Source organism: Bombina bombina, chromosome 1 (assembly GCF_027579735.1).
Source record: "Bombina bombina isolate aBomBom1 chromosome 1, aBomBom1.pri, whole genome shotgun sequence".
NCBI lineage: Eukaryota > Metazoa > Chordata > Amphibia > Anura > Bombinatoridae > Bombina > Bombina bombina.
Genome location: NC_069499.1, coordinates 187,832,072 through 187,844,610, shown reverse-complemented (window position 1 = coordinate 187,844,610; position 12,539 = coordinate 187,832,072). Strand labels below are relative to the sequence as shown.

The window sequence follows — 12,539 nt, the reverse complement described above, 5'->3', positions numbered from 1 at the left end:
ACTGGCCATCCGAATGAGATCCGCAAACCAAAACCTGTGAGGCCATGCTGGAGCCACCAGCAGTACAAACGAACGTTCCATTAGAATTTTGGAAATCACTCTTGGAAGAAGAACTAGAGGCGGAAAGACAGGCAGGATGATAATTCCAAGGAAGCGACAACGCGTCCACTGCTTCCGCCTGAGGATCCCTGGATCTGGACAGATACCTGGGAAGTTTCTTGTTTAGATGAGAGGCCATCAGATCTATTTCTGGAAGTCCCCACATTTGAACAATCTGAAGAAATACCTCTGGGTGAAGTGACCATTCGCCCGGATGTAACGTCTGGCGAATGAGATAATCCGCTTTCCAATTGTCTACACCTGGGATGTGAACCGCAGAAATTACACAGGAGCTGGATTCCGCCCATACAAGTATCCAAGATACTTCTTTCATAGCTTGAGGACTGTGAGTCCCACCTTGATGATTGACATACGCCCCGGTTGTGACATTGTCCGTCTGAAAACAAATAAACGATTCTCTCTTCAGAAGAGGCCAAAACTGAAGAGCTCTGAAAATCGCACGGAGTTCCAAAATGTTGATTGGTAATCTCGCCTCCTGAGATTCCCAAACCCCCTGCGCTGTCAGAGATCCCCATACAGCTCCCCAACCTGAAAGACTTGCATCTGTTGAGATCACAGTCCAGGTTGGGTGAACAAAAGAGGCCCCTTGAATTAAACGATGGTGATCCAACTACCAAGTCAGAGAAGACCGAACATTGGGATTTAAGGATATTATTTGTGAAATCCTTGTATAATCCCTGCAGCACTGGTTCAGCATACAAAGCTGAAGAGGTCTCATGTGAAAACGAGCAAAGGGGATCGCGTCCGATGCAGCAGTCATGAGACCTAGAATTTCCATGCAAAAAGCTACCGAAGGGAATGACAGACTGAAGGTTTCGACAAGCTGAAACCAACTTCAGACGTCTCTTTTCTGTTAGAGACAAAGTCATGGACACTGAATCTATTTGAAAGCCCAAAAAGGTTACCTTTGTCTGAGGAATCAAGGTACTCTTTGGTAAATTGATCCTCCAACCATGTTTTTGAAAAAAACACAAGTTGATTCGTATGTACAATGAATAGATTTGAGTAAAACCCCAGACCCTGTTCCAGAACTGGAACTGGTACAATTACCCCAGCCAACTCTAGATCTGAAACACATTTCAGAAATGCCGGAGCCTTCACTGGGTTTACTGGAATGCGAGAGAGAAAAAATCTTCTCACAGGAGGTCTTATATTGAAACCTATTCTGTATCCTTGAGAAACAATGTTCTGAATTCAAAGACTGTGAATCGAATTGATCCAAACATCTTTGAAAAATCGTAACCTGCCCCCTTACCAGCTGCGCTGGAATGAGGGCCGTACCTTCATGCGGATTTAGGAGCTGGTTTTGACTTTCTAAAAGGCTTGGATTTATTCCAGACTGGAGAAGGTTTCCAAACGGAAACCGTTCCTTTAGGGGAAGGGTCAGGCTTCTGTTCTTTATTCTGACGAAAAGAACGAAAACGATTAGCAGCCCTGTATTTACCTTTAGATTTTTTGTCCTGAGGCAAAAAGGTTCCCTTCCCCCCAGTAACAGTTGAAATAATAGAATCCAACTGTGAACCAACTAATTTATTACCTTGGAAAGAAAGAGAAAGCAAAGTTGACTTAGAAGTCATATCTGCATTCCAAGATTTAAGCCATAAAGCTCTTCTAGCTAAAATAGCTAAAGACATATATCTGACATCAATTCTAATGATATCCAAAATGGCATCACAAATAAAGTTATTAGCATGTTGAAGAAGTTTAACAATGCTATAAGCATTATGGTCTGATACTTGTTGCGCTAAAGCCTCCAACCAGAAAGTTGAAGCTACATGAGCCAAAGAAATAGCAGGTCTAAGAAGATTACCTGAACATAAATAAGCTCTCCTTAGAAAGGATTCAAGCTTCCTGTCTAAAGGATCCTTAAAGGAAGTACTATCCGCCGTAGGAATAGTAGTACGTTTAGCAAGAGTAGAAATAGCCCCATCAACTTTAGGGATTTTATCCCAAAATTCTAATCTATCAGATGGCACAGGGTACAATTTCCTAAACCTTTGAGAAGGAGTAAATGAAGTACCCAGACTATTCCCTTCCCTAGAAATTACTTCTGAAATAGCATCAGGAACTGGAAAAACTTCAGGAATAACTACATGAGGTTTGAAAACCGAATTTAAACGCTTAGTAGATTTAGTATCAAGAGGACTAGACTCCTCCATATCTAATGCAATTAACACTTCTTTAAGTAAAGAACGAATAAACTCCATCTTAAACAAATATGAAGATTTATCAGTGTCAATATCTGAGGCAGAATCTTCTGAGCCAGATAGATCCTCATCAGAAACAGATAAGTCAGAATGATGACGGTCACTTAAAAATTCATCTGAAATATGAGAAGTTTTAAAAGACCTTTTACGCTTACTGGAAGGAGGAATAACAGACAGAGCCTTCCTAATAGATTTAGAAACAAATTATTTTACATTAACAGGGACATCCTGAACATTAGATGTTGAAGGAACAACAACAGGTAATGGATTATTACTAATGGAAATACAATCTGCATTAGAAAGTTTATCATGACAGTTATCACAAACAACAGCTGGAGGAACAGTTACCAAAAGTTTACAACAGATGCACTTAACTTTGGTAGAACCAGCATCAGGCAGCGTCTTTCCAGAAGTAGATTCTGATCCAGGGTCATGTTGAGACATCTTGCAATATGTAATAGAAAAAACAACATATAAAAAAAAACAACATATAAAGCAAAATTATCAAATTCCTTAAATGACAGTTTCAGGAATGGGAAAAAATGCCAAATGAACAAGCCTCTAGCAACCAGAAGCAATGAAAAAGGAGACTGAAATAATGTGAAAAAAAGGTGGAGACAAGAATGACGCCCACATTTTTTGGCGCCAAAAATGACGCCCACATTATTGGCGCCAAGTACAACGCCCATATTTTTTGGTGCCAAGAATGACGCCACATCCTGTGACGCCGAAAAAACGACGCCCACAATTTTGGAGCAAAAAAACGTCTGAACGTCAAATATGACGCAACCATACGCAAACTTCCGGCGTCAATTAAGGCGCCGGAAATGACAAATTTTTTGCGCCAAAAAAGTCTGCGCCATAAATGACGCAATAAATTGAAGCATTTCAATTCTTAAGGTAAGAAAAAAATATTTAATATGCATTATCCCAAATAATGAAACTGACTGTCTGAAATAAGGAATACTGATTATCCTGAATCAAGGCAAATATAAGTTTAAACACATATATTTAGAACTTTACATATAAAGTGCCCAACCATAGCTTTGAGTGTCATAAATAGAAATAAGATTTACTTACCCCAAGACACTCATCTACATATAGTAGATAGCCAAACCAGTACTGAAACGAGAATCAGTAGAGGTAATGGTATATAAGAGTATATCGTCGATCTGAAAAAGGGAGGTAAGAGATGAATCTCTACGACCGATAACAGAGAACCTATGAAATAGATCCCGTAGAAGGAGACCATTGAATTCAAATAGGCAATACTCTCTTCACATCCCTCTGACATTCACTGCACTCTGAGAGGAAAACCGGGCTCCAGCCTGCTGCGAAGCGCATATCAACGTAGAATCTAGCACAAACTTACTTCACCACCTCCATGGGAGGCAAAGTTTGTAAAACTGAATTGTGGGTGTGGTGAGGGGTGTATTTATAGGCATTTTAAGGTTTGGGAAACTTTGCCCCTCCTGGTAGGAATGTATATCCCATACGTCACTAGCTCATGGACTCTTGCTAATTACATGAAAGAAAGCTCCATTATTTGTTTGAAGCGTTCGCTGCACTGAGCTGCTCAGGCAGCCCACAGCAGTACGCTATTTGCTGTTAGGTGACGCTTTCACATCTTAGCAAATAGCCGTGCTCAGGTAGCTTACGGCAGAATGCTATTACGTTCCAACTGGTGCCAAGCCAGATAGCCCGAACGGCTATTGGCTAATTGGTGGAAACATCACCTCTCAGCAAAATAGCGTTCTGTCGCGGGCTGCATGAGGCGCTCAGTGCGGTAGCTGCTGCTAACAAATAAAGGAGCTTATAGCATGAAGTATTTTATACTTCATGACTAAAGTCCCCTTTATTTGTTCCAATTGGAAATCTTAGTGTTTCACAAACGCTAGGATTTGCAATCACTTTAAAAACAAATTCAACCTGTTTTTCTAACTCATATCAATACAATTATGAATATTATTAACTTCTGATAGAGTACATTATAAACAGGCAAGGCAGAAAGTAGTTACCTTATAACACCTGTACTTGTACAGCACAACCAACAGTATAGTCATGACAATGATTACACTTATCATAATGGCTGTGTTAAGGATGGAGTTTAAAGCTCTTTGTCCAACGGTTTCTGTATCTTCGGTGAAAGGAGTGTAAATTCTACAAAACAAAATTTAAGGTAAGTTGTTATTTAAAATGACAGCCATTTCCTTCCACAATGTATTCCATACAGAAAAAGTATTTCAAACAGTGCAAATAGGTTTGTTTTTTAACAAACCTGTGAACCATTCAGATTTAAATCATTACTAAACCAGTTTAATTTATTATTATTTTTTGCATTTATGTATAATAAAAAAACATTCCCTGACTCCTAAAAACATAAAATTATGCTTACCTGATAATTTCATTTCCATCTGTATGAGGAGAGTCCATGGCTTCATTCATTACTTGTGGAAAAACAGAACATGCCCACCAGGAGGAGACAACCCCAGCCAAAGGCTTAAATACCTCCCCCACTACCCACATCCCCCAGTCATTCTGCCGAGGGAACAAGGAAACAGTAGGAGAAATATCAGAGTATAAATGGTGCCAGAAGAAAAACATAAGAATTTTAGGTCCGCCCAATGGAGAAATGGGCGGGAGCCGTGGACTCTCCTCATAAGAATGGAAATGAGATTATCAGGTAAGTATAATTTATGTTTTCCAACTTAATAGGAGGAGAGTCCACTGCTTCATTCATTACATGTGGGAAACAAATACCCAAGAAATCTGTTGGGATAGATCCGAGTGATCGCCGTTCCATTGCCTCAGCACGCACAACTGAAGAGGTCTGAGATGGAACCTGGTATATGGAATGACATCTATGCTGAATACCATGAGCCCAATAACCTCCATACACCGGGCCACAGATGGCCTTGAGGAGGTCTGAAGGGCAAGACAGCTGGAGGCAATTTTGCAATGTCTCTGGTCTGTCAGGAATATCTTCATGGATATGGAGTCTATTATCGTTCCCAGGAACTCCACTCTGGTACTGGGAACCAGAGAACTCTTTCCCGAGTTTATTTTCCATCCATGAGATTGATGTAGAAGCAGAAAAGCTCTCGAATGGTCCTCTGCCTGCTGGCAGGACGGAGTCTGAACCAGGATGTCACCCAAATAAGGCGCTACTGCAATACCTCTGAATCTCGCCACCGCAAGCAGAGCTCCCAGAACCTTCGCAAAGACTCTAGGAGCAGTAGCCAGATTGAAGGGAAGAGCTACAAACTGGAAGTGCTGGTCCAGAAAAGCAAATCTTAGGAACTTGAAGTGATCCTTGTGAATTGGCACATGAAGGTAAGCGTCCTTCAAGTCTATTGTAGTCATGAACTGTCCCTCTTGAACTAAGGGCAGAATAGACCTTATTGTCTCCATCTTGAACGATGGGACCAACAGAAACTTGTTTAAACACTTTAGGTCTAGAATCGGGCTAAACGTACCCTCCTTCTTTGGGACCACAAAAAGTAATAGTACCCTAGACCTCTTTCTGCTAGAGGAACTGGTACAATTACTCCTAGAGGGGAGAGATCCCTCACGCACTCTAGAAAAGCATCTCGTTTCTCTGGTTTTGATGATAGATCTGACAAGAGGAATCTGCCCCTGGGAGGGAGAGATTTGAAACCTATCCTGTAACCCTGGGCAATGACTTCCAGAACCCAAGGATTCTGCACTGTTCTCATCCAAGCCTCCGTGAAAAGAGATAGCCTGCCCCCTACACGATCCAGAACCCCTTCATGCCGATATAGTCTTGGCAGGCTTCTTATTCTGCTTGGCTTTATTCAAAGATTGAGATGGCTTCCAAGAACCCTTGGACTGCTCGGGCTTCGCGGCAGGCTGTTGTTGTTGGGACTTGTCCGAACGAAAGGGACGAAAAACAGAATTTATGTTTACCTGATAAATTACTTTCTCCAACGGTGTGTCCGGTCCACGGCGTCATCCTTACTTGTGGGATATTCTCTTCCCCAACAGGAAATGGCAAAGAGCCCAGCAAAGCTGGTCACATGATCCCTCCTAGGCTCCGCCTACCCCAGTCATTCGACCGACGTTAAGGAGGAATATTTGCATAGGAGAAACCATATGGTACCGTGGTGACTGTAGTTAAAGAAAATAAATTATCAGACCTGATTAAAAAAACCAGGGCGGGCCGTGGACCGGACACACCGTTGGAGAAAGTAATTTATCAGGTAAACATAAATTCTGTTTTCTCCAACATAGGTGTGTCCGGTCCACGGCGTCATCCTTACTTGTGGGAACCAATACCAAAGCTTTAGGACACGGATGAAGGGAGGGAGCAAATCAGGTCACCTAAATGGAAGGCACCACGGCTTGCAAAACCTTTCTCCCAAAAATAGCCTCAGAAGAAGCAAAAGTATCAAACTTGTAAAATTTGGTAAAAGTGTGCAGTGAAGACCAAGTCGCTGCCCTACATATCTGATCAACAGAAGCCTCGTTCTTGAAGGCCCATGTGGAAGCCACAGCCCTAGTGGAATGAGCCGTGATTCTTTCGGGAGGCTGCCGTCCGGCAGTCTCGTAAGCCAATCTGATGATGTTTTTAATCCAAAAAGAGAGAGAGGTAGAAGTTGCTTTTTGACCTCTCCTTTTACCGGAATAAACAACAAACAAGGAAGATGTTTGTCTAAAATCCTTTGTAGCATCTAAATAGAATTTTAGAGCGCGAACAACATCCAAATTGTGCAACAAACGTTCCTTCTTTGAAACTGGTTTCGGACACAGAGAAGGTACGATAATCTCCTGGTTAATGTTTTTGTTAGAAACAACTTTTGGAAGAAAACCAGGTTTAGTACGTAAAACCACCTTATCTGCATGGAACACCAGATAAGGAGGAGAACACTGCAGAGCAGATAATTCTGAAACTCTTCTAGCAGAAGAAATTGCAACTAAAAAACAAAACTTTCCAAGATAATAACTTAATATCAACGGAATGTAAGGGTTCAAACGGAACCCCCTGAAGAACTGAAAGAACTAAGTTGAGACTCCAAGGAGGAGTCAAAGGTTTGAAAACAGGCTTAATTCTAACCAGAGCCTGAACAAAGGCTTGAACATCTGGCACAGCTGCCAGCTTTTTGTGAAGTAACACAGACAAGGCAGAAATCTGTCCCTTCAGGGAACTAGCAGATAATCCTTTTTCCAATCCTTCTTGAAGGAAGGATAGAATCTTAGGAATCTTAACCTTGTCCCAAGGGAATCCTTTAGATTCACACCAACAGATATATTTTTTCCAAATTTTGTGGTAAATCTTTCTAGTTACAGGCTTTCTGGCCTGAACAAGAGTATCGATAACAGAATCTGAGAACCCTCGCTTCGATAAGATCAAGCGTTCAATCTCCAAGCAGTCAGCTGGAGTGAAACCAGATTCGGATGTTCGAACGGACCCTGAACAAGAAGGTCTCGTCTCAAAGGTAGCTTCCAAGGTGGAGCCGATGACATATTCACCAGATCTGCATACCAAGTCCTGCGTGGCCACGCAGGAGCTATCAAGATCACCGACGCCCTCTCCTGATTGATCCTGGCTACCAGCCTGGGGATGAGAGGAAACGGCGGGAACACATAAGCTAGTTTGAAGGTCCAAGGTGCTACTAGTGCATCCACTAGAGCCGCCTTGGGATCCCTGGATCTGGACCCGTAGCAAGGAACTTTGAAGTTCTGACGAGAGGCCATCAGATCCATGTCTGGAATGCCCCACAGCTGAGTGACTTGGGCAAAGATTTCCGGATGGAGTTCCCACTCCCCCGGATGCAATGTCTGACGACTCAGAAAATCCGCTTCCCAATTTTCCACTCCTGGGATGTGGATAGCAGACAGGTGGCAGGAGTGAGACTCCGCCCATAGAATGATTTTGGTCACTTCTTCCATCGCTAGGGAACTCCTTGTTCCCCCCTGATGGTTGATGTACGCAACAGTTGTCATGTTGTCTGATTGAAACCGTATGAACTTGGCCCTCGCTAGCTGAGGCCAAGCCTTGAGAGCATTGAATATCGCTCTCAGTTCCAGAATATTTATCGGTAGAAGAGATTCTTCCCGAGACCAAAGACCCTGAGCTTTCAGGGATCCCCAGACCGCGCCCCAGCCCATCAGACTGGCGTCGGTCGTGACGATGACCCACTCCGGTCTGCGGAATGTCATCCCTTGTGACAGGTTGTCCAGGGACAGCCACCAACGGAGTGAGTCTCTGGTCCTCTGATTTACTTGTATCTTCGGAGACAAGTCTGTATAGTCCCCATTCCACTGACTGAGCATGCACAGTTGTAATGGTCTTAGATGAATGCGCGCAAAAGGAACTATGTCCATTGCCGCTACCATCAAACCGATCACTTCCATGCACTGCGCTATGGAAGGAAGAGGAACGGAATGAAGTATCCGACAAGAGTCTAGAAGTTTTGTTTTTCTGGCCTCTGTCAGAAAAATCCTCATTTCTAAGGAGTCTATTATTGTTCCCAAGAAGGGAACCCTTGTTGACGGAGATAGAGAACTCTTTTCCACGTTCACTTTCCATCCGTGAGATCTGAGAAAGGCCAGGACAATGTCCGTGTGAGCCTTTGCTTGAGGAAGGGACGACGCTTGAATCAGAATGTCGTCCAAGTAAGGTACTACAGCAATGCCCCTTGGTCTTAGCACAGCTAGAAGGGACCCTAGTACCTTTGTGAAAATCCTTGGAGCAGTGGCTAATCCGAAAGGAAGCGCCACGAACTGGTAATGCTTGTCCAGGAATGCGAACCTTAGGAACCGATGATGTTCCTTGTGGATAGGAATATGTAGATACGCATCCTTTAAATCCACTGTGGTCATGAATTGACCTTCCTGGATGGAAGGAAGAATAGTTCGAATGGTTTCCATCTTGAACGATGGAACCTTGAGAAACTTGTTTAAGATCTTGAGATCTAAGATTGGTCTGAACGTTCCCTCTTTTTTGGGAACTATGAACAGATTGGAGTAGAACCCCATCCCTTGTTCTCTTAATGGAACAGGATGAATCACTCCCATTTTTAACAGGTCTTCTACACAATGTAAGAATGCCTGTCTTTTTATGTGGTCTGAAGACAACTGAGACCTGTGGAACCTCCCCCTTGGGGGAAGCCCCTTGAATTCCAGAAGATAACCTTGGGAGACTATTTCTAGCGCCCAAGGATCCAGAACATCTCTTGCCCAAGCCTGAGCGAAGAGAGAGAGTCTGCCCCCCACCAGATCCGGTCCCGGATCGGGGGCCAACATTTCATGCTGTCTTGGTAGCAGTGGCAGGTTTCTTGGCCTGCTTTCCCTTGTTCCAGCCTTGCATTGGTCTCCAAGCTGGCTTGGCTTGAGAAGTATTACCCTCTTGCTTAGAGGACGTAGCACTTTGGGCTGGTCCGTTTCTACGAAAGGGACGAAAATTAGGTTTATTTTTTGCCTTGAAAGGCCGATCCTGAGGAAGGGCGTGGCCCTTACCCCCAGTGATATCAGAGATAATCTCTTTCAAGTCAGGGCCAAACAGCGTTTTCCCCTTGAAAGGAATGTTAAGTAGCTTGTTCTTGGAAGACGCATCAGCTGACCAAGATTTCAACCAAAGCGCTCTGCGCGCCACAATAGCAAACCCAGAATTCTTAGCCGCTAACCTAGCCAATTGCAAAGTGGCGTCTAGGGTGAAAGAATTAGCCAATTTGAGAGCATTGATTCTGTCCATAATCTCCTCATAAGGAGGAGAATCACTATCGACCGCCTTTATCAGCTCATCGAACCAGAAACATGCGGCTGTAGCTACAGGGACAATGCATGAAATTGGTTGTAGAAGGTAACCCTGCTGAACAAACATCTTTTTAAGTAAACCTTCTAATTTTTTATCCATAGGATCTTTGAAAGCACAACTATCCTCTATGGGTATAGTGGTGCGTTTGTTTAAAGTGGAAACCGCTCCCTCGACCTTGGGGACTGTCTGCCATAAGTCCTTTCTGGGGTCGACCATAGGAAACAATTTTTTAAATATGGGGGGAGGGACGAAAGGAATACCGGGCCTTTCCCATTCTTTATTAACAATGTCCGCCACCCGCTTGGGTATAGGAAAAGCTTCTGGGAGCCCCGGGACCTCTAGGAACTTGTCCATTTTACATAGTTTCTCTGGGATGACCAACTTGTCACAATCATCCAGAGTGGATAATACCTCCTTAAGCAGAATGCGGAGATGTTCCAACTTAAATTTAAACGTAATCACATCAGGTTCAGCTTGTTGAGAAATGTTCCCTGAATCAGTAATTTCTCCCTCAGACAAAACCTCCCTGGCCCCATCAGACTGGGTTAGGGGCCCTTCAGAACCATTATTATCAGCGTCGTCATGCTCTTCAGTATCTAAAACAGAGCAGTCACGCTTACGCTGATAAGTGTTCATTTTGGCTAAAATGTTTTTGACAGAATTATCCATTACAGCCGTTAATTGTTGCATAGTAAGGAGTATTGGCGCGCTAGATGTACTAGGGGCCTCCTGAGTGGGCAAGACTCGTGTAGACGAAGGAGGGAATGATGCAGTACCATGCTTACTCCCCTCACTTGAGGAATCATCTTGGGCATCATTGTCATTGTCACATAAATCACATTTATTTAAATGAATAGGAATTCTGGCTTCCCCACATTCAGAACACAGTCTATCTGGTAGTTCAGACATGTTAAACAGGCATAAACTTGATAACAAAGTACAAAAAACGTTTTAAAATAAAACCGTTACTGTCACTTTAAATTTTAAACTGAACACACTTTATTACTGCAATTGCGAAAAAACATGAAGGAATTGTTCAAAATTCACCAAATTTTCACCACAGTGTCTTAAAGCCTTAAATGTATTGCACACCAAATTTGGAAGCTTTAACCCTTAAAATAACGGAACCGGAGCCGTTTTTGACTTTAACCCCTTTACAGTCCCTGGTATCTGCTTTGCTGAGACCCAACCAAGCCCAAAGGGGAATACGATACCAAATGACGCCTTCAAAAGTCTTTTCTAAGTATCAGAGCTCCTCTCACATGCGACTGCATGTCATGCCTCTCAAAAACAAGTGCGCAACACCGGCGCGAAAATGAGGCTCTGCCTATGATTTTGGAAAGCCCCTAAAGAATAAGGTGTCTAAAACAGTGCCTGCCGATATTATTATATCAAAATACCCAGAATAAATGATTCCTCAAGGCTAAATATGTGTTAATAATGAATCGATTTAGCCCAGAAAAAGTCTACAGTCTTAATAAGCCCTTGTGAAGCCCTTATTTACGATCTTAATAAACATGGCTTACCGGATCCCATAGGGAAAATGACAGCTTCCAGCATTACATCGTCTTGTTAGAATGTGTCATACCTCAAGCAGCAAGAGACTGCTCACTGTTCCCCCAACTGAAGTTAATTGCTCTCAACAGTCCTGTGTGGAACAGCCATGGATTTTAGTGACGGTTGCTAAAATCATTTTCCTCATACAAACAGAAATCTTCATCTCTTTTCTGTTTCTGAGTAAATAGTACATACCAGCACTATTTAAAAATAACAAACTCTTGATTGAATAATAAAAACTACAGTTAAACACTAAAAAACTCTAAGCCATCTCCGTGGAGATGTTGCCTGTACAACGGCAAAGAGAATGACTGGGGTAGGCGGAGCCTAGGAGGGATCATGTGACCAGCTTTGCTGGGCTCTTTGCCATTTCCTGTTGGGGAAGAGAATATCCCACAAGTAAGGATGACGCCGTGGACCGGACACACCTATGTTGGAGAAATTAGGACCTTTAGGCTTATTTTTCTTATCCTGCGGTAGAAAGACACCTTTGCCCCCCATGACCGTGTATATTATAGAGTCCAGGCCTGGACCAAAAAGAACCTTCCTCTTAAATGGAAGGGAGAGTAATCTAGATTTGGATGTCATGTCAGCAGACCACGACTTCAACCACAGAGCCCTCCGGGCCAGAACAGAATAGCCTGATGTCTTGGCATTCAAGCGAATAATCTGCATATTTGCATCACAGATAAACAAATTAGCTACCCCCAGGGCCTTAATTCTTTCCTGTATCTCATCGAGGGGAGTCACCAATAGGTAGTGGCTCCCGCCACTGCAGGCTGAAACAAGAACCCTGTGTGCTGAAACATCTTTCTTAACAGGGTCTCTCATTTCTTATCCATGGGTTCCTTAAATGACAAACTATCCTCAAGTGTGAT

At 43.1% G+C, this 12,539-nt stretch overlaps 1 protein-coding gene across 3 annotated transcripts in view; it reads right to left on the bottom strand.

Moving 5' to 3' along the window:
- Nucleotides 1-12,539, bottom strand: part of PSEN1 (presenilin 1) — a 332,444-nt gene that overhangs the window by 205,004 nt on the left and 114,901 nt on the right. For all 3 annotated transcript variants that reach the window (XM_053697784.1, XM_053697782.1, XM_053697783.1), the window contains one exon: nt 4,346-4,487. In XM_053697784.1, coding sequence (XP_053553759.1) covers nt 4,346-4,487 — 142 coding nt within the window. The remainder of the gene's footprint in view (nt 1-4,345; nt 4,488-12,539) is intronic.